The sequence below is a fragment of the Falco cherrug genome, chromosome 5 (assembly GCF_023634085.1).
Source record: "Falco cherrug isolate bFalChe1 chromosome 5, bFalChe1.pri, whole genome shotgun sequence".
NCBI classification, from domain to species: Eukaryota; Metazoa; Chordata; class Aves; order Falconiformes; family Falconidae; genus Falco; species Falco cherrug.
In genome coordinates this window covers 26265837-26285725 of record NC_073701.1, presented here as the reverse complement: position 1 = coordinate 26285725, position 19889 = coordinate 26265837, and the positions used below count along the sequence as shown (strand labels likewise).

Sequence of the window (19889 nt, the reverse complement as noted above, 5' to 3'; positions counted from 1 at the left end):
CCCAGTATCATGAAATCATCAAGTATTGTACATTTTTAATTCTGTACATATATTATATATTGTTTCTAGATTGAAAATCATTAGATTGTTTCCTTGATAAATTGAAACTTTAAAAGCCAATATACCTGTGAAAGCAATTTGCATTACTTTAATTCAAAAGAGACACGTGAATACAACATATGTACAGATCTGTGGAATTTAATCTATAAACTACATACATTAAACTGAACTGTCCCTGCATATTTAACTACAGTTCTATTTGGCAATGTGGAGGTATATCTTTTATCCTGTTGCAAGTCCTCACATGTATAGTAGGATGCTTCAATATTTGCATTCTTAATGAAAGTAGCAAACAATAACTGAAGAGCAACTGGATTTTAAAAAAAAAAAATTGCATCACGACAAACAAGTAGTACAGTAAAGTTAGTAAGTATTTTTAATAGCATTCACATTTTTTTAAAAAGTCTCCGAAATGGACCTGTACATCACTTTTATTGACAGAACATAAATATAAGAAAAAGATCCCTAAAAAGACCAGAATTTTTCCCAAACGTAAAGTGCTAAGATGTATGGTAGTAAGAAGTTTCTTTCTTTTTTTTTTTTTTTTCTTGATTGAGCAAAGAAAGGTTAACACAAATGTTAACCACAAACTCAATTGAAATCTTTTAAAAATACCATGTGTTCTTGAGCTTCAGCATTCAGATGTTTTAGAAGATTCAGGTTGCTCTTCTAAATTCACTTGCAGTTCATTTTGACATTCTGGTGTCTCACCTTTGACAGCTAAATGGATAACTTTTAGCCATTTCTGTTTTAGTTCCTCATTGTCCGCAGCAAAGCTGTGCACAGACTTAGACTGGGTCAGTTTGAAGCTGTGCGGGAGGTCAGCACTTCTGGGAGTATCATCTACTGTATAGCCCAGAAGTGGAATTGTAGCCAGAGCTTTAACATCCTAAGAGGAAAGAGAAGTTCTTGATTAAGAACAGCCAACTAATCTGCCCGCTACCTCTTGTTTACTATATAGGTTGGTGAAAACACTAGGGCCTTTCCTCCATTCCCAAACTATTTGACTTCTCTTCCTCAGATGCCAGACACAATAATTACTAAAAATCTCCCCCATTTTCTCCGTACATACCTGTGGAGCACCATACATGTACAGCACGAGAGCTTCCTGTTTAGGTATAACACACCATGCTTTCTGCCAGGGCTTTGATTTTTCCATGTACTGAAGAAAGCTACATATGACGCTATTTCCAGACACTTCTGCAGATTCAATCTAGAAGAGAGTATGAAGCATAAAACAGAAAATAAATTTTCCTTAAGTAAAGACTAAACCCATACAGAACAGAAAAGCAGAAATTCATCACCATTCATATCAAATCTTGGCTAGCATCTCCAAAAGGGCTTGAGCAAATAGGAGAATATTTATTTATTGCATAGATACAATCACAACATGTACTCCCTTAACGTGTGATCTGTTCCTTCTTTCATCATTAATTCTGGATTACAGTTTTTAGATCATGCTACATCTCGTCTTGCCACCACAGCTAGTCTGCCTCTGTATCTTAGCATCTACAAAAGTCAGATTTCTACAATAACATCATGTTAGGCACTGAAGTGCTACTAAGTAACCAATACGAGAACTACTTTATTTTGGCAGATGCAAAGACATTTCTAAGAGTAACTTAAGAACGCAAGCAGTAATCCTACAGAAAAGATTAGGTGAATTTCTTAAAATCTGAAGACAGAGTGACATGCTACTCCGGTTAAATAGTGACCCTGAGAAGATCAGAAAGAATACAAACCAATTCTGCATTAAAATTTCGTTGCATCAGTTTTTTTCCCTCTCCCAGCAGCGATGCTGTCTGGATGCTGCAACATGGTACCAACCACTCCATTGCCATGAGATCCAGCACGCATACAGAGTCTGCGCAAGGGACTCTGTAGCTCCTTCAGCTACCTTAAAAAAGTCACCATGCCAAGAAACAGCAGTCTCTTGACTATAAGGTAAGCCAGTGGAGTTCTATGCTCCCTACTCTTTCTCATTAAAAGAGTGTAGTCAAGGGTAGTCAAACCAACACAGATTAAGAACTGTGTATGGAATTACAATTTGTATCTTACTTTTCCCTTCTTTTTCTGTTGGTATTTAGCTCAAAGGTCAATCCTTCTCTACTACATCCCAAGATAAATATATGTCTTGACAAAGTTAGGATGATATTTCTCTAATTTATGTCAGGTGTTTTAAAAGCATCTACAAAGGGAGATTTAAAAATGTGAAGGTTAATTGCAATTCTGAGATACCTATTTCTTCCCTTGATCATAAGAGAAACACGGCTTTTTGTTGTCTGATTGAGACCTTGAATTTTTAAATGTGGAAAGCTGAAAGCAACCTGATGACTTAAAATGTACATTGTATACACTGATCAAAACAGTGCCTTAGTACTCAGACTCTGAATAGCAAAATTTTCCCCCATTCCCCTATCCTCCATCCCCGTTCTTTCAATTTGGGCCTATGATTTCAAGAATCATTGTAGTAGCAGTGGTTTTTGTTGCTATGGCAGCTTAAGTGCAGAAGAAAACTGAAGATTTATAAGGAAACGTAATGTTTTATCGCATTAGCTGACGTAACTGGAAAGAAGCAAAAAAAGCTCTAAGATTCCTAATTCCCCCTTTTTAAAAAAAAGCTGTAAGAAACAAAGTAGTATTGTGAAAGATGAATGGTGAAAACCAAAATTTATTGGATGGGATTAATTTGGTTCACATACTTTTTATTTTTCAAACAGAAAATAGCCCTGCAAGAATGCTACCATTTCTCACTTACTGATGAGCCGAAATTGCAACTATGCACATATGGTACTTTCAAACAACATACCTCCAAGATGCCTTTCTTCTTCTTTTCTTCACTGTCCGTACAACCAATTATAACATGATAGCAGTCCTTACAGACCTTGTTCAGTTTATTTCCATCATATTCTAGATGTGCCTTGTAATCAGAACATTTCCAGCAAACCACCTTAGAGACAAAAAAAACCCCAAACACGTATATAAAATTTAAGTATTTATAAAACTATGAAAACAGAATTGAATTAAAAATTAATAGTATTTTATCTACTTAGTAATATAGTTTGATTATACACAACAAGAAAGATAATGCCTTTATGACACATCAGCAATAACTTCGTAAAAAATAATGGTTTACCAGATTTTTGTTGCTGCTTCTTAACTATAAGTGCTTTTTACTATTTACCTGGTGGAACTTTGTACTTTGCATAAAATCACATTAGGCTTTCAACTTTATCTGTAGGTTAAATTTTGGAATAGAATCAAAATATAGCACAAGCCATGCTGCAGGAAGAAAATCCTCCAGTTTCTTGAAATGCCTGAAAAGGTATATTTGCCATTTTTTTTCTAAATAAGCTCAGAAATGTACAACAGAGATGCACTTTTGATGATAAAAAGTTGTAACAATATCAGAAATGGCTCATTTTTTAACCTGCTAATAAATAGTAAATTTACAGTTTTAGAATTTGTTCATAAGTACACAGAATAAATAAGCCAATATCACACTGATTTTTCTTTTCACTATATATATATTTTAACTGAAACACAAGAGGGATCTGAGGGAAGTTCTTTCATTAGAAGTGTTTTTCCACAGAAATGTCCTTTCAGGTGAAAAAATAGTCTGCATAAAAACCATATGACTGCAGTCATTTCAAGAAAGAAAGGTAGACAAATGGACTTGAACCACTGAAACCCCTGAACAAAATCTTGTTGTGGACCAGGCCTCTGCAGTACTAGTCTAGATGGCTACTTTCAACTAGTATCTCTAGAGAATACTAGTCAAGTATTCCCAATTAGTCACTGCTGGAAAAACACTATCACTGACACAAATTAATTCCCATGAAAAAATGCTTTAAAACTAATGTGCAGGGAGACGTGATAGAACTACAATACAGGGAAGTAGTTAGGAGTCTGAACAAAAGGGGAATAAAAAGGAAGGGTGTGATCCTAAGAGAGGAGTTGTAAGGCAGAATAAGCTGGAAAAAAACAACCCAGATGACAACCATACAGTCAATAATTCAGAGCTCCTGAAAAAGTCTCTACTGTCCTGCAAAGCACAAGAGAAGAACACCACATAAAAACATTAGAAAGAAATCATACAAGGTAACCTGTAAGACAAGTTTTAAACCTGGGCTTGCACTACCATCTGCTGGAGAAAAGCATAGTTGCTGGATGGCAAGAAAAGAAAGTACAGTGTTTGCTCTTTTGTTAACTTCTGAAAACTCTCAAATCATACCGCTATTTCATGGTTCCTTTAAAGCGGCATAAGTTACATAGCATCATACACGGAATGCAGCTCTAACCCTCTCTCCCCATCCTAACCTTCTCTTGCTCCCTGATGCTTAAAGGCACACGCTCAGACATTTACATGCTGAATCCAGCTGGGAACAGCTCCAAGTTAACCCAACAAAAAACTGCAGGGCTTCACGGTCTTCTTGTGAAGAGGAGAGAGGAGGAAGCAGAACGGGAAGAGGAGGCAGCCAGCCAGCGCTGCCCAGGGTAACACTGGCTTAGGGCAGTTTAATACGGTCTTGAAATTGTTGGGATCAGTGGAGGCCACTCGGAAGTAATAGTATAGTGTATGTCCAGAGGCTTGGGACATTTTACACAAACACACATCTTCCACTGCTCCAGGTTACTTCCAAATTTACCATGCCAGCTAAAGCAGACAGAGGATCCTTTGTGGTATGCTATACACAGCTTCTTTCAGCCACTAGTGCCGCAATAAACTGCAGCATAAGAAGCAGAAGCCAGAAGGTGAGTAGGCACTTAGAACAGTTCCCAAACCTGCTCCTCAGCTACAGCAGCTAGGATTTTGCACTTACGTGTCCACATGCTCGGCAGTGATGCCTTCTCCTTGTCAGTGCATTAAAGGGCTCCTTGCATTTCATGCACATGGTTACTTCATTGTCTCGTATCCACCTCGGTGCTCTCTTCCCAAGCTCAGCGTTCTGAAGCGGAGGGCAGGGAGAGGGTGGGAGAATAATAATAATAATAAAAAAACAGTACAAAAAGTTGTGCAGTACTTCAAATAGAGAAAATAATTACTCTCTTCCTCTGGAAAGGAAATGGCAAAACACAGCTCAAGTTGCATTTTTAAATCTATACAAGAAATAACAAAGAACCTAGTCAAAAATCATTATGCATCACTGAAAGGGTACTCTGTTATGTGTTTCAAGAAAAAAAGAGTCTTGTTTATAATATTTGGCATTATGAAGAAAAACAATTACCAACAAGATGACTGCTTTGTAGTTCCTCTGCTATAAGAATGATGAGCTTGAAAACAAAGTTTCAGCAAAACTTTTTTACAAAATGATTACAAAGGAATAACAGCAACTTACAGAAACCTCAACAGGCATGTCTTCATATTCTTTAGCAATAGCGTTTCTGAAAGTTTCGTTCCTCTGCTGAAAAGCTTCTATAGTATTCTGAAGTGCCTAAGGAAACAGTGGATAAATTCCTCAAGCATTCTTACATTTAAAATGGACTCTCTGCATTCTGACCAGTTATTGATTAGCAGAGCGACACTGCAGCCAGAAAATAGGGATATTACTTTTTTTATTACTTCAGTGAAAAATTGTTTAGAAAATAAAGAATGTAGATGAATTTACCTTAATCCATTCTTCCTTATCTTGTTCAGAACTGAAAGAAATATTTGACACGTTAGTCCAAAACTACTTTAGGAAATATTACCTCACCATCGACAACTGCTAGCAAAAGCCAAGCTTCTGAAGTAATTCTCAGGAATTTAAACTTAAACTATACTGATTTGTAACTGTCCACCTTAAAAAACCCGAAACACAACAGAAAACAAATGCATCACTTCAGGCTTCACAAGTCTGCAACCACTAAGCAGTGAATTAAATTTAAAAGATAAATGTAAATGCATTTAAAAGTAATAACAGTATTTGTATTGTTAGGCTTTTTGTTTGGGCCTTTTTTTTTTTTTCTTCTTGTGCTTTTGTTTTGAGTACAACATAGAGAGGAAAAGAGGACAATACAAAGTTTAGATGTAGGCATCTTTTTCTCCTCTCATTTCATGCAGTAAGTTCACATACTATCACAGACTTCTCCTGTGCATCTCTTAAATCTTCCTCCCTCCCCAATAAAAGTAGTTTCCTTCATGCTTTTTGTTGTTGCTGTTGTTTAAACTCGTCTACAGTGGCACAAAGAGTATCCGATTAAAAAAAAGGAAAAATATGTTTTAATATTATGAACTAAACAGCAGAGATTTCCCTTTTATGCATTAGGGCAGATACAGATGACTTAACAGTAAGCATAGATAAGATATACAGACAAGACAGCGATGAGAAAGGAAATATATTAAACTGATCTTGTACGACAGTTTTGTCATTAAAATATATCAGTAGGACTTTGACATTCAAATCTTTGGAAAAGCATCATATATCACAAATAATAGTACTATTAGAAACTACTGGATAGTGCTAGTAATGAAAGCAGTTTATCTTCAAGTTGTAAGTCAAAAAGATGAGAATTAACATCACAGTATATCTGGCCCTTCAAAAGCGGCCGCCTCCTCAGATAATGGTGTGGAAAAAAACCTTCTGTAGCCATGCAGTATCAGCCATGCAAAATTTTATTTTTCTAAGGATTGCTCTGAAGGATTTGAAAGAGAGCTTTTATCACATCTCAATAAAAACAGTTCCTCACATGTTGTTTTGCAGCATTAGTGAAATTTTTAAGCAAGCAGAATCCTAAAAGTGTTTCTCTTTCCTACCTACCATTTGCATACGAGGCAGGAGAAACCTGTCTAAACAGCCAAAATAATTCACCCTGTCTGCTTACATTAAAAAACAAAAAGCTGAGCTATTAAATGTCATACTAGATCACCAATCTCAAAGAAATAATCTACCAGCTGTTTAAAACCAGTGATTGATAATGTGCTCAAATAGTGTTCTGAAAAATAGAAGCCTACTAGTCAAGAAAGCCCCCAAATGTGAACTAAACATTACAACACTGTTAATACAAGCTCATGAATTAAGGACATTAAGGTATAGGGTACACACAATACCCATACTAATCAAGATTATTCTAATATAAGTGAATAAGATCTCGTTTGGTACTCATTCCTTCACAGTTTCATACACACTTAACACATTCTAACAGCGTTCATAAAACGAAACAAGACATAGAAGCATGTTCTTCTCACACCTAAAATAAACTAATGCAATAAACTTTCCATTACTGGTAATATGGGAAAGTTAGCAAAATGAACTTTGCTGTATCATTTTTCTTCCAATTAAAACGTAACTTCACAAAGGGTAAAGCAAGATGCCATCATTCACCATTGAAATGGGTATATGGCATAACAACTTGCAAAATACTTAGTAAGACATCGTGCAGCACCTTACAGTAGATGTGACTGATGACCAAAAACGTACCCCAGAAGTCTTGCAGACCTTAGTGGAAAGCTTTTTCCTGTCATTTTTCAAAGTGTATCTTTAATTTCAAATATCTCTGTATGCTGTTACCTTTCTGCATTCACTACTGTAACTGTCATTAAATATCACAAGGTGTTTTTTTCCATAAAGAAAAGTAGTTTGCAAGCTCGTTTGCTAGCAGACTATGGTTTGTCCCCCAATACATGGTGTCAACACAGAACTGTATCCACCACAGACATCCTCCTGCTTTTGTAATCCTTGCCTCTCCACAGTGAAATCCTGCCTGCTAAGAATAGGATCTTTAAGCAGGTCCAAAAGGAGAGGTGGAGCACCCTACTTTATTTGAAGTGGGGCAGTCTAGACAGGGAGGATTTAGTCTAGGCTATGCGAAAAGCAGTACTGGGAAGGTGACCCAGCAAGAGGAGGATACAAGAACTAATGAAGAAAGCAGGAAAGTGCCAGTCAGAAAAGTGCCATTGGAGAAAAAAGACCCAAGAACTAAATGGAGAACTTGCCTTCCAGGGTGAGGTTGATACCTGGGACTGGAGGAAAACAAGTAGACTGGAAACAGGCCTGAGGAATGGAAGAAAGTAGGTGCCCATCTACCACCATAGAAAACTATGTTCTGTGGATGTAAACCCACTGGGGTGGAGATTTTTGTTGGGTAGACATGCCTTGAGGCAGACTCATTTGTACCAAGGTGGCTCAGATACCGCCCAGAGATTTAACACACACAGTGTCCCAAGACACTTAAGTCAGCCAGATTGCCTTTGCACCAGTTAGCTATGCTGCTTTCAACCTTCCAGCCAGCTTGCCGACAACTATCTTAGGTGTTTCTGCAAAGTAAGGCAACACACTATACATTGTAGCTACTTCTTCCAGTTCATGAGATCCTTGGACTGAACATTTACGATTTTTGGCAGCCTAGGCTATTTTCAAAACCCTGATATTAAGATGAAGCCCACTGCATCTTTCACCACTACTAGTCCAGTCTTTTGTATGTGTATAATTAATCCTCCAAAAACTAGATAAAAAGACTGCTTACCTGGCTTGCAACTCCAGTGTTCGCTCTTTTCCAGATACTTGAAAAGTGTGTGGATATTCTTCATTATGAGTTTCTATAATCTTCATACCATCTATACCGACTCTGGTTCGAACCGAGAACTTTGATCCTACCAGGCTGAATTTGGGGACGCAGTAGAGCAACATATTGTTAAACTGGGGAAAAAATAAACATATGGCTTTGCATTAACAAAAACACAGGTACAGCCACAGTTTCTACTGAGAGCTGGACAATACCGCAAAGCTAGGCTTAGTGAGTGAGAAAGCAGGTTCTTTTCTGCTCAGTTGATATCTGAGAAGACCAAAGCTCTAATTCAAGACAACTTCTTTCTCTAATTTGTTTAGAAATAAGATTGAAGGACAGCTCCAGTACATATAAGAGTAATTGCTCTGTATATGCAGCAGTCTTCATAGCATTTATTACCAACTATGCTCAGACTGGATATTTTTTACCAATGTAAAGCTTTTGTTAGAAAAGCCCATTCTTATGCCCCGATTCTGCAAAAAACTACTCTAAACTGCAGAATAAGAATTCTTTTCTTCAGTGTCTACATCTATAGTTACCCTATAATAAAACCAGTTGGTTTTGTAGAAATTGTAACTAATACTATTTGAGGACATTATTTGTCTTTTTTCCAAGATGGAAGAGCATTTCTTCCAGTTTTTTTCTTCAGTTTTTATTCACTGAAACCCTCAATAACACAGGGAAAAAATCAAAACCCCAAACCCACGAGCAGGACAAAGATACATTCCTTTATTAAAGAGTAGAACTTCAAATAATGTTTAAACATCTGAAGCCCCAGCCTAGAAGCACAGCTATTAAATCAGATCTATAGCGTTTAATTTTCTCGCATTTTTCACCTCACATTTATCTCAAAATTAATTATTAAAAGAGAAACTCACTTCAATTAAATCCTATTTCATAGAAATCCTGTCTAGCCTATTGCCTAATCTGTATCACAGATACAGTACATTTGAAGTTGTCACCTCTCATATGAAGTGCACATCATTTTAATCAGCTGTCTAGCCCCATTTGAGGTCTTCCTATTCAATGATTTCTCCTTTTGTTTGAAGCACAGATAAGCAGGAGTTGTGCCTCAACAACACATTACTCATCCTTATTAACCAGAAGACTTGCAGTGCCAGAGGTCCATAAGCAAAAATGTATTAGTAATTTTTAACGCATGGGAAGCAATGAACTACATCAAACCTTTTAGAAGGGAGTTGTGAGGGAGCATGGCTGTGGCTTTTTGGTTCCAAGACAAGACACAAGCCCCTGACAAGAGGATGACCTGCCACAATTACAAGCTCCCACAGGACCATGACACTTACTGGGACTCCAGCACGCTATCAGGACTAAAATCCTAAGCTTTTACATTTCAGTTTCACAAGAATGTCAAAGTCCTCATGCTCTAGGACCTGCATTTGTAATCAGGGCCACTTACTTAAAAGTGAGTTGATGGACATTGGTTCCATTTATTTAAAACCATGTATTCCATTCTAGCTGTTCCATTCCAGCCTTTCTGCAAGCAGTATAAGGTTTACTCATGCCCTAAGATCACTAGTTGAAAGGCACTGACATCAACTAGAGAGTATTTCCCTCTGTCTTTGGTAGTTCTTTCAAGTCTAGAAAGGTATACAGCCACTCCTGCAAACACAGGCCACCATACTTACTAGGAAAAGATACCGTTCTTGAGCAGATGTATTGCGAGCAGCGAGTTTAAGGATCTGTCCTTCTTTTATCAGTTCATTTGAGGGGTTCACAATATCTTCCTCTTCTCCCAGCATCTCATATATCTCTAACAATTTCTTTAGATTCTCCTTTACAGTGAAAAAAAGTCATAAAACTTATTAATTAAAAGCACAGATCTGTAAGCATATTTAGATGAAATTATGAGAGCTTGCATAAGTCTGGAGAATGTTAGCTTTGAAAAACATATACATCTGGTATGTATGGTCAGCCATACAGACTGATTAACCTAGTTGATCGGTAACGAGTACTTTTAGAAATGTCATCTCCTTGGTAATTTTAGAAATGCAGTTATACATACAGACTGCATTATTTCTTGTCCAAAATATCTCACATACTTGATGAAGTACCTATCATGCCAGCCAAACATGGTGGAGAAACAGTAACTACTCTTCACAAACATTATCCTTTCACTGACAGGAACAGATGAAACAAGATTAAGAGTCCAGCATTGTATCAACTATTTGACCCAGGAGACGAATCCAGTCTGCCCCATTTTCTACTTGAGAGAAATAGATGCAATGCCAGATTCTGTCTATCATTCCCAGGAGCTGTACAAATGCATTAAGTAGGAGCAATCATTCAGACCCAGTAAACCCATTTTTGCCATTTCAGGGAAGATCTGCAATTCACACTTCTAGCTTCACCAAATACTCAAATACAATATATTAAAAAGCAAACAGGAAAACAAAGATAATTTACCATTTTTCTTATTGCACTATTCGAGTGACTTGCTGCAGTGGATATAATTTCCAGGGATTCTAGACAGAAGAAAAAAAAAACCCAAACCACTAAAAAGCTGCATTTTTATATATTTCTATATCACATAGAAAAACCCTGGATCATTCTACAAACTTGTTTGTCATTTTTATGTAAATTACACACTACAATAAATTTTTTAAATTATCAATAAAAAGTAACCAAGGTACAGTGGGAAGCATAAGAAAGTCAGCTACCAAATAGAAACTGTAATCTGGAAAGATCAGAAGAGAATTACTGCAGATTACTTTAGAGCTTCAGTACCTAGAAAAACATTTTATGTGACGTGAACAGTCATGGTTCTCTTCCCTCTTTTCTCAAAGAAGTCCAGAATGCCAAACAGTGTTTTTTAGTTGAAACAGCTCATATTACAGATATTTACAATGATGGTACTAACAATGAAATATTTCAAAAAAAATTATCTGGCAAGTAGTTTTGAACAATCTGGGGAATAAATTTCAAATCAGGCAGTTCTTTGTCCCTACAGAGCTTAAAAATACAGTAATAAGTCCACTGTTTTACAAATAAGAGACATACATTCCAAATGTGCATAAAGCAAACCAAAATGCCAACAAAACCAAACAAAAAACCAAATAAAACCCACCACAATCCCAGATCATCCACAAAGCAAACAAATCAAAACCTGTGCGCTACACCAAAACTAAAGCAAAACTTATGTGCTCCAGGAGGAGGATACTAAAGGCTTTAGTTTTTCTATTAACTTCATCCACTATTCAAACACTTTTTCAAAGAAGCCTACAACTCCACTAAAGAAATCCTGCCATTCTTTTCAGAGGGACTTTGCCTCTTCACTTTATTTTTCCTGAAAATATATTGAATTTACAGCGTCCTCCTACTAATATCTTATTACAACTCTTTTAATGGCTAGAATATATTTACTTTCAGCATCTTTCCAGTCTAGAGAATCCTGAGGCAATTTCCTTAGGTAGTCCTTTAGAAGCATCTCGTAGCGTGGAATGCGTTGTACTGGTTCTAGCATGTGATGTTGCAATGTCAAATTTCCACACACTTTTTCCTTCTAAAAAATTGTAAACATATTTCAATGTAGCAGGCAAAAATGTTATTACGATATTGTAAAATAAAAGTTATGATTGATGAAACATAAATAATGTATTCTGAAACATGCATGATAGACCTTCTGAAAGAAAGCAGAACTACTTTACCAAATCAAATAATTAGAAATTCTTTCCGAAAAATAATTGTAAAAAAAATCCTAAATATCCAGTGCTAAGTATCCAATTCATAAATGGAGTCCTACCAAAATACCTCCCAAACTCCAGTGTATTTTAGATTTGGTTTGTAATAACTCAGACAACAGAATTACTACTGAATTAATAAGAACAGTTCATGACCACATACCAGAAGAAGTAGCTTAAGGGGGCTACAGGGTTATATTTTACCTATCTACCTATTTACTTGCCCTTTTCAGGGCAAAGCTGGTGAAGGATGTGGAGTGGCTGAGGGAGCTGGGGTTGTTTAGGCTGGAGAAGAGGCAGCTCAGCAGGGACCTTATCACTCTCTACCGCTGCCTGACAGGGGGCTGTAGGCAGGCGGGTGTTGGTCTCTTCTCCCAGGTAACAAGGGACAGGACAAGAGGAAACAGCCTCAAGTTGCGCCAAGGGAGCTTTAGATTGGATATTAGGAAAAATTTCTTCACTGGAAGGGTGGTCAAGCATTGGAACAGGCTGCCCAGTGAGGTGGTGGAATCACCAACCCTGGAGGTGTTTAAAAAAATGCATGTGGCATTTAGGGACATGATTTAGTGATGGGCTTGGCAGTCCTGGGTTAACGGTTGCACCTGATGCTCTTAAAGGTCTTTTCCACCCTAAATGATTCTATGATTCTACCTGAGGATGGAATGCTTGCTTTGAGTTTAATTTGTAATGTAAAGCCCCTCAGCAGTGTTTTAAGGTGCATATTCATTTCCATGATCTTAGCTGTATTTAAAAGATTACATTAAAATACACATAGTTGCTTCCCTAGCTTAGAATCACAAGACCCTACAGAGCAGTAAAATGTAGTTAGAGATACCTTATCCTATTTCTAGCTGCTCAGGCTGCAATAGGAAGACACCTGCCAAGTCACAGAGAAACCTACAGGGAGCACTACAGGGTATAAAACACACTTGTGTAAAAACAGATGCATTGCTTAACTCTTCAGCCTTCTTGACCTTTTGAGGTTTAGCATTTAGGATTACATACCTATTTCCCAAGAGCAATGCTCTGTGTAGCAGCACTGGTGTGAGCCAACACAATACTTCAGGATTCAGTGCAAGGATCTACAGTTGCACTGATAAGTCACGTTATCCTAGAACAGTATTTACTTTTGGCATCTACAAAAAACATAGTATTTTTTTAGCCTTCTCATGTTTCAGACTTTGTACTTTGGTCCTCTGTTTTGCAGTGGAAAGTCTAGATTTGTGGGGGTGTTTACACACATATAAAGGGAGAAGAAGAAACAGAATGTGGTGTGAAGCGGACAAAACCAACAACCCTTAATTGTAAGGGATTTGGTGTTTAATATTCTCTTTAATCCTTTTTTCACCCACAGACCTATGTATTTTTTTATATGCTTGTATTACTTGGAGATCTACATTATTCTCCCCATTACCTGAATGTCTTGAATAATGAATTTGAATTGAGGTGACCGTTCAGTCCATGTTTTCACTAGTTCCATTGCATTATCAAAATTCTTCACATACTCTCCATACATCTTGAGGAAAGGAGCTAACTTTTGCAGAATATCTCCAATTCTGGGAGTGGTGGTCCTGCAAAGTAAGAGGGCGGAATCTCAGAGCAAACAGGAAAGAAAAAAAGTCACACAAGGTTGTAAACCGGTTTCAAGCGTTTAATAGAGAATCCTTGGTGTTTGGGATCGCCTCATATAGAGTTCCAATGTAACCATTAAAATTGACCAGAATTAATGTAGAAAGAGTGTTTGCGTCCTCTTTGATGATGTATAAGCATTATACATCATGTAGAGCACTAAAGAAAGAAACACTACCTATAATGAAAAATTTGAAATATATTTTTACAAAACATGGCCTAATTTATTTGCAGTTCCTTAAAGCTAAATTATCTTCTTTTGACCATACGTTACCTTCTAAATATCTAACCTGTGGTTTTGAGGACTAAATCTATAATGTACTGCTTCCTTTCTGTGCCTTATATAAATAAATGTATTTACAACTTTTAAAAAAACATTATTTACCTAAGAAAACTTATGAAGTAGAGAGAATCCCTTGGATTCCAGTCTTTTGCGAGAACTTTCTCACATCTTTCACAATGACTGATAGCATCTTCAAATCAAACTGAACAGTAAAGAAGCTAATGGAGAAGCAGAGAGAAGCTGCACTCTCGATGCACACAAAGAAAACTGAACAGCACACATGCATCTCCAAGAACTACAATGGGAAACACATTTCACATGTAATATTCAAGGACAGACTCGGAAACTCAGTGTCTCTGGATTTCTGAAAGTCCAAAATCAGCGTTGTGATAATCGTCTGCAGTGAAGCAATCTACTAAATTACTTCAGCGGTCTACTGCAACACACCACTTCTCCAAGAGAAAAGCTGCACAGAAGGGAAAAGTTATTTGAATAGTGATATTGCCGGGACTGGCAGTGGCTGCTCTAGCTCCAGCTGGCTCTCGGCAGGACAGAAGGAAGATCTGGCAGAAGTCTGAGCTGCTGCTGGACCTGGCAACTAGAGAAGGGGACATGATAAGGTGGGAATTTGGCCTCTGAAATGATCAAGGCTCTCCACCCTTAATTAGCTTCATGTTTGTGTTCAACCACTTTACATGCAAGCAGACACACTTTCAAAGGTGAGCTAGCAATTCAAAACAAAAGCCCACTCCTTTGATTCATTGTATGGTATTTCCCTGGGCTGTAATTTTATTGTAAAGTAGCAGCATAATTTTTAACTGAAAATAAAATACAAATAATGCCAATTCCAACAGAACCAAAGAAAATGCAAATACATGTCTAAAGGTCACCAGCAAAAAAACTCCACAGGCATTAAATTTTTCTGATAAATTTAACAGGTCATTATAAAATTTTATAATTAAAAAAAACTTAAAGCAGAAAAGACTGTGGCAATCCCTTTTATCTGAAGAAACTGACACAGAAAAAGAATATTTCTACTTAACTGTTTCTTAAGTATTACTACATTTATAAACCAAGAGGCAGGAACAGTTTGCTGTGCCTGCTCCTTGGATACCTATGGCTACTCATTTACACAGAGCACTAAAATTTCATTGTCTCAGAAGATTCAAAAATTTCGTAACTACTTTCATGCAAGGTCCTTATATGTCCAAAGACTCTGAGGCTATAAAAACACAAATTCATCATCATTTCAGGTAAGAAAGACAAGGTCCACATGACACAAAGAGCTCTGGAAGAGTAGGAAGGACAGGGGAAGTCACCACAAGTAGAAACTTGTGAGAGCAGCATCCTCCCTTGATGGACTTTTAATGTAGACAACTAGTTCTCATGTTCAAATACTACGCACCATGAGCCAGAACATTAAATTCTACTAAATGCCATGAGGTCCAGGACTGTTACTGTTCTCTTTCATAGACAGATCAGAGAAAGAACTATTACCATGGACCCAAATCAGCACTGCGCTGCTGCCATACAACAAAAATATCATCATGTGTGTCAAGAAATACAACTTCACATTGTAACATAGGTACAGAAATAGTTGGTATTTCCGTGTTATCAGACCATGATGGTATTCACCTTTGCATTCTAAAACCTCAAACATTAAATGGCTGACTTACTAATCATGCTTTGTAGCATCTTATTTAAAACTGTCACAGCTTCAAGGAAACTAAGGAAAGAGCTGTAAAATCACAGCACAGCAAAGGTGACTACAGAACAGCTGCTTTCTCTTCCTATATACATGCTAACAGGCATCCAACAAAATTGGAAATTGCAGTTCCACAGATTCCAAAACTTTGTGTTGAGTGAAAAAATTTCTTCAGCAACACACCCCAACCCCGAGACTATGATGCTGTGTTCTTGTATTCTTCCCCAGGTATCTGCTATTGGTCATCCTTAGGTATGAAAGACAGGGAGAGCTAGATAGGTATTTTGTTTGATGTGGGATCACTGTTATGTTCTGTTATGCTCTTTTCATGGGAAATACATTGCAATTAGTCTGTTTCCAGTGTTTTCAAGCCATATGTTGTGAAAGAGATATTCAGCTCCAGCTGCTGCTCAACTCATTCAAAATGCAACTCCCAGAAAATTTCATTTCTACCCAATAAGCCTAGATTCACGCTGCCTTTTCTTTGAAGAAACAAGAATCTGCTTCTGATCTGCTTTCCTAGTTGCAAAACTTTATATTTTTACCTTAATTTTTTAAATCAAACCACAACTTGGGGCAAGCGCCCGAAATTTCTACCCAGCTATTTTTATTGGAAGCTAAAGAATCACAGAAGTGCATAAACCTACCAACAGAAATATTTTCTATGTCTAATCAGGGGAACTGCTGAGGAAAGTGAACTCTGTATCTAGCAGAAGCCGTTGTACCAGACAGTTGATGCAGAGAGAAATTTATCCCAGATTTTTCTTTCAGCAATGATCAGAAATAGTTCCCTTTAACTGCACCCTTTCTTGTAACTCCTCCCAAAAGCATAATGTTTTAAGGACATTTAAACACACTGCCTCAGGTACAGCACAGAAGTTGTTTCCAAGCAATATGGGAAAGATACTATCTGCATGATGCAATTTATTATTTTTGCACCAATAGTCAAAGCTCATCTGCAGAAGTGCTTTTCAGCCTTTGAAGCTATTTAATTATATACACAATATTAGTGATTTAGCATTTGCAAATACATAAGGTAGTGCAACCCATATTCTGTCCCCCATAAAATGTCTAGAGCAAAATTTTAAGAGTACATCACAAATATCATTTCAAATATATACAGCACTGACATAATGTAGTCTAAGCTGCTTTTTAAACCTCATTACAGAAAGTTAAACTCCACTTCTCATGAATATACACTCTAATTTAATCCAGCTATCTGTATTTCCTATCAGATTTTTTCAATTGATTAGAAGAAAAGGGTGGGGTTACCTTACACAGCCGTTCTGCAAGGAACATAAAGTCTAAGCTTTCCTATATTTCACGATGCTTAAATTTTATTTACTTTCTTGCCTTATAGACTATACAGAGCTACCATGTGTTTGTGCATGGTAATTACTAGTGATTAAGATAATGATTCTATTTTGAAGAATCATTATCTTAAAGAAGAATCATCTTACAGAGCCAGGACACATATAGCTGTTGTCTAGAGCACCACTGTGTGGTCTGAGATTTTCATATATGTCACAAAATACATTATTTCTCAATTTTTTAGTGTGATTTCTCACAAGTAAGGAGTTATATGAAAATGTAACTGGAAATGACATCTGGACAAACACTTGAATTCCTCATAATAAACCATGGATAACATGGAATACAGAAGCCAAGCAGGTGCTGAGGTGAAACAACTAGATGAAACAATATTTGGGTTTTGTTTATTTTTTAATGAGGTGACTCTTTTTCCCAAATAAGGTAAGGAAGCAGCAATGGTTTGGGACTTTTTTTTTTTTTTTTTTTTACAGTTACATAAAAGAGACCAAAAATACATGCCTATATTTTAATATCTCCAGAATCATATATGCCAAGGCAGGGTAAAGCTAAAATATCTTTACATGATCATTGTAGGGTATATTTAGGCCTCAGTTACCCTTCTGGCTTGCTCCAAACATAGGTCAAGAAAAGATGGTGGGAAAATGGCCCCAAAATATACCTGACAAGGATTTTTATTTCAAAAAGAAAACCAAAATAGGAAAACAAGAGTGTATCCCATGTTATTACAGAAAGCAATAACAACAAATGTTACTGTGCTACAAGGGTAGCACAAAGTAGATACATGTTAGTTATCTCAGTTTTGTATTCTGTGCAGTGAATTCACCAGGTAGCACACAATTTCAGTCTGAACCCCTAATTCAGAAAAGCATTTAATCATGAGTAACCTGCCTGGCTTCAGCAAGATACATGTCCTTTATTTTGAGCAAATGATGCAAGTCCTCTACTGAGTCAGATCCTGACGAGGAGTGGAAGAGCAGATGTTCTCCTACCCACAGTACTTCCTGGGCCTGCAGTGCTTAATTATAAAGGTACCTTCCCTATTTCAACCCTATGACAGAGTTTCTACAGACATGGTTGTAGCAGTATATTAACCAGTGAATCGCCTCTTACCATTCTTGCATTCTTTTCTCAAGTTCTGGAAGTAAGAATTTACTGTGGAAGGCATTTATTGATGAAATGTTAGAAAAGATTTTGTTAATCACTTCAGCTGGAAATGAACCTCTGTTGGCTTCCTCAAGGAGTCTGGAATAGAATACCTGCAATACAGAAAAAGAGCCCCAAGCCTATCAGCCTATTATCTTTAATCAGTGGAAGATCACCTATCCACCCCACCTACTCCAACTGAGGCAAGATCAGTATTTCAATAATATAGACATGTAATGACAAACTCATTTGTTGTCTTTTCCTTTACAGAAGTTACAAGCTTCTCCTCCCCTTACACCCCGCTTTTTCTGTCTTGTGAGCCAGGGAAGCACTGCAGGCGGAGCAAACATAAGGAAAGCCAAACTGAAGTAGTGCCATTTTGGATTGACTCCAGGCGTCTTGTCTGTTTTAACAGCTAAGCTCATCTCAGTTTTCCCAGTCTTCCAGTCATATTTTCCACTTTTGCTTTCTTTTCAGTTAGCATGATGTCTGATCACCATTAGCACAGCTACTCTCCCTGTACACTGTATCCTCTTATCCTTTTGAAATCAAAGCAGTTGGCAGACTATGACTGTTCGTGACATACTGTTTAAAGTACAAAATGCGCCCAGTTCTGAATGGACTCTACTACAGTCTCCATAAAAATTAAAATTCTTTCCCCATCAGTGGGCTCTATCTGACTAGATGCAGCCACAAGATGGCTAGAGACATGTGTAGCTCTTTACATGCACATCACATAAAACATAGCCTATGGGGAGCTACGGTCCCTCTATCTCCCTCTCCTGTGCCTGAACAGCCTGTGTCTCCCTAGAAAGGGCTTGAGAAGTTTGGGTAAGTGCTTGGGAAAACAGAGTCTGAAGACAGGAACTTTGATAATTCCAACTGAGACAGCAGAAGACAAAGCAGAAAAGCCACTTTCACAAATACTTTAAACCACGCTCACTTTGCTGCATCTCCAAGAGGAGTTAGTTAATTTTGACAAGTTACTTTGAAGACTATAAAGGTTACATAAATTATAACCAAGTTCAGAAATGTAACAGTCCCTTCCCAGTCTTCTGCTTTCCTCTCATTAGCAGCAGTTTAGCAGCTGTGCTTGAAACTCATTTTTCAGAACTCTGCCCAGTTCTGGGCATAGGAGTAATGCACTTATGATCATGTCAAGGAAATAATTGTACATTACCCATCAGAAAAAAAATATATGAATGAAGTAAATATTTTCCTTTTTTATTTTTAAAATTCTCTAAATCAAAGCTCTTTTTTTTTTTTGCAATACTTCATCTTTTAAAACACACCATATAACCATCGCAATGTGGGTCTGCTAGGTAAATCCATTTTCATGAGGACAATTACTTAGATCCCCAAGCAGCCTGAACAATTATTATGTCAGTTGAGACTTCTTACTTTTCATCAACTGTTTTTACAACACTTATGCATTAGGCCTGAGAAATTTAAAAAGCAATGTCTGAGAAAAATGTCACGGAGTAAGGCAATGCAAAGCTATAGGTAGCCAGGTAAAATGGATGTCTTATGTGAGAAAGTAAAGAAGACT

At 37.2% G+C, this 19889-nt stretch overlaps 1 protein-coding gene across 11 annotated transcripts in view; it reads right to left on the bottom strand.

Moving 5' to 3' along the window:
* Positions 1-583: 583 nt before the first annotated feature.
* The window catches only part of FGD4 (FYVE, RhoGEF and PH domain containing 4), a 110257-nt gene continuing 90951 nt past the window's right edge, over positions 584-19889 (bottom strand). For 10 of the 11 annotated variants that reach the window (XM_055710954.1, XM_027807604.2, XM_055710955.1 and 7 more), the window contains 12 exons: positions 18308-18453; positions 13663-13819; positions 11932-12070; positions 10975-11033; positions 10197-10343; positions 8506-8678; positions 5670-5700; positions 5400-5495; positions 4884-5009; positions 2870-3010; positions 1133-1273; positions 584-949 (listed from right to left, as the gene is read on the bottom strand). In XM_055710954.1, the coding sequence (XP_055566929.1) occupies positions 692-949; positions 1133-1273; positions 2870-3010; positions 4884-5009; positions 5400-5495; positions 5670-5700; positions 8506-8678; positions 10197-10343; positions 10975-11033; positions 11932-12070; positions 13663-13819; positions 18308-18453 (1614 nt within the window). In that variant the 3' untranslated portion in view covers positions 584-691. Of the gene's footprint in view, positions 950-1132; positions 1274-2869; positions 3011-4883; positions 5010-5399; positions 5496-5669; positions 5701-8505; positions 8679-10196; positions 10344-10974; positions 11034-11931; positions 12071-13662; positions 13842-18307; positions 18454-19889 lie in introns of all 11 variants that reach the window. The other variant, XM_055710959.1, reaches the window with a different exon arrangement.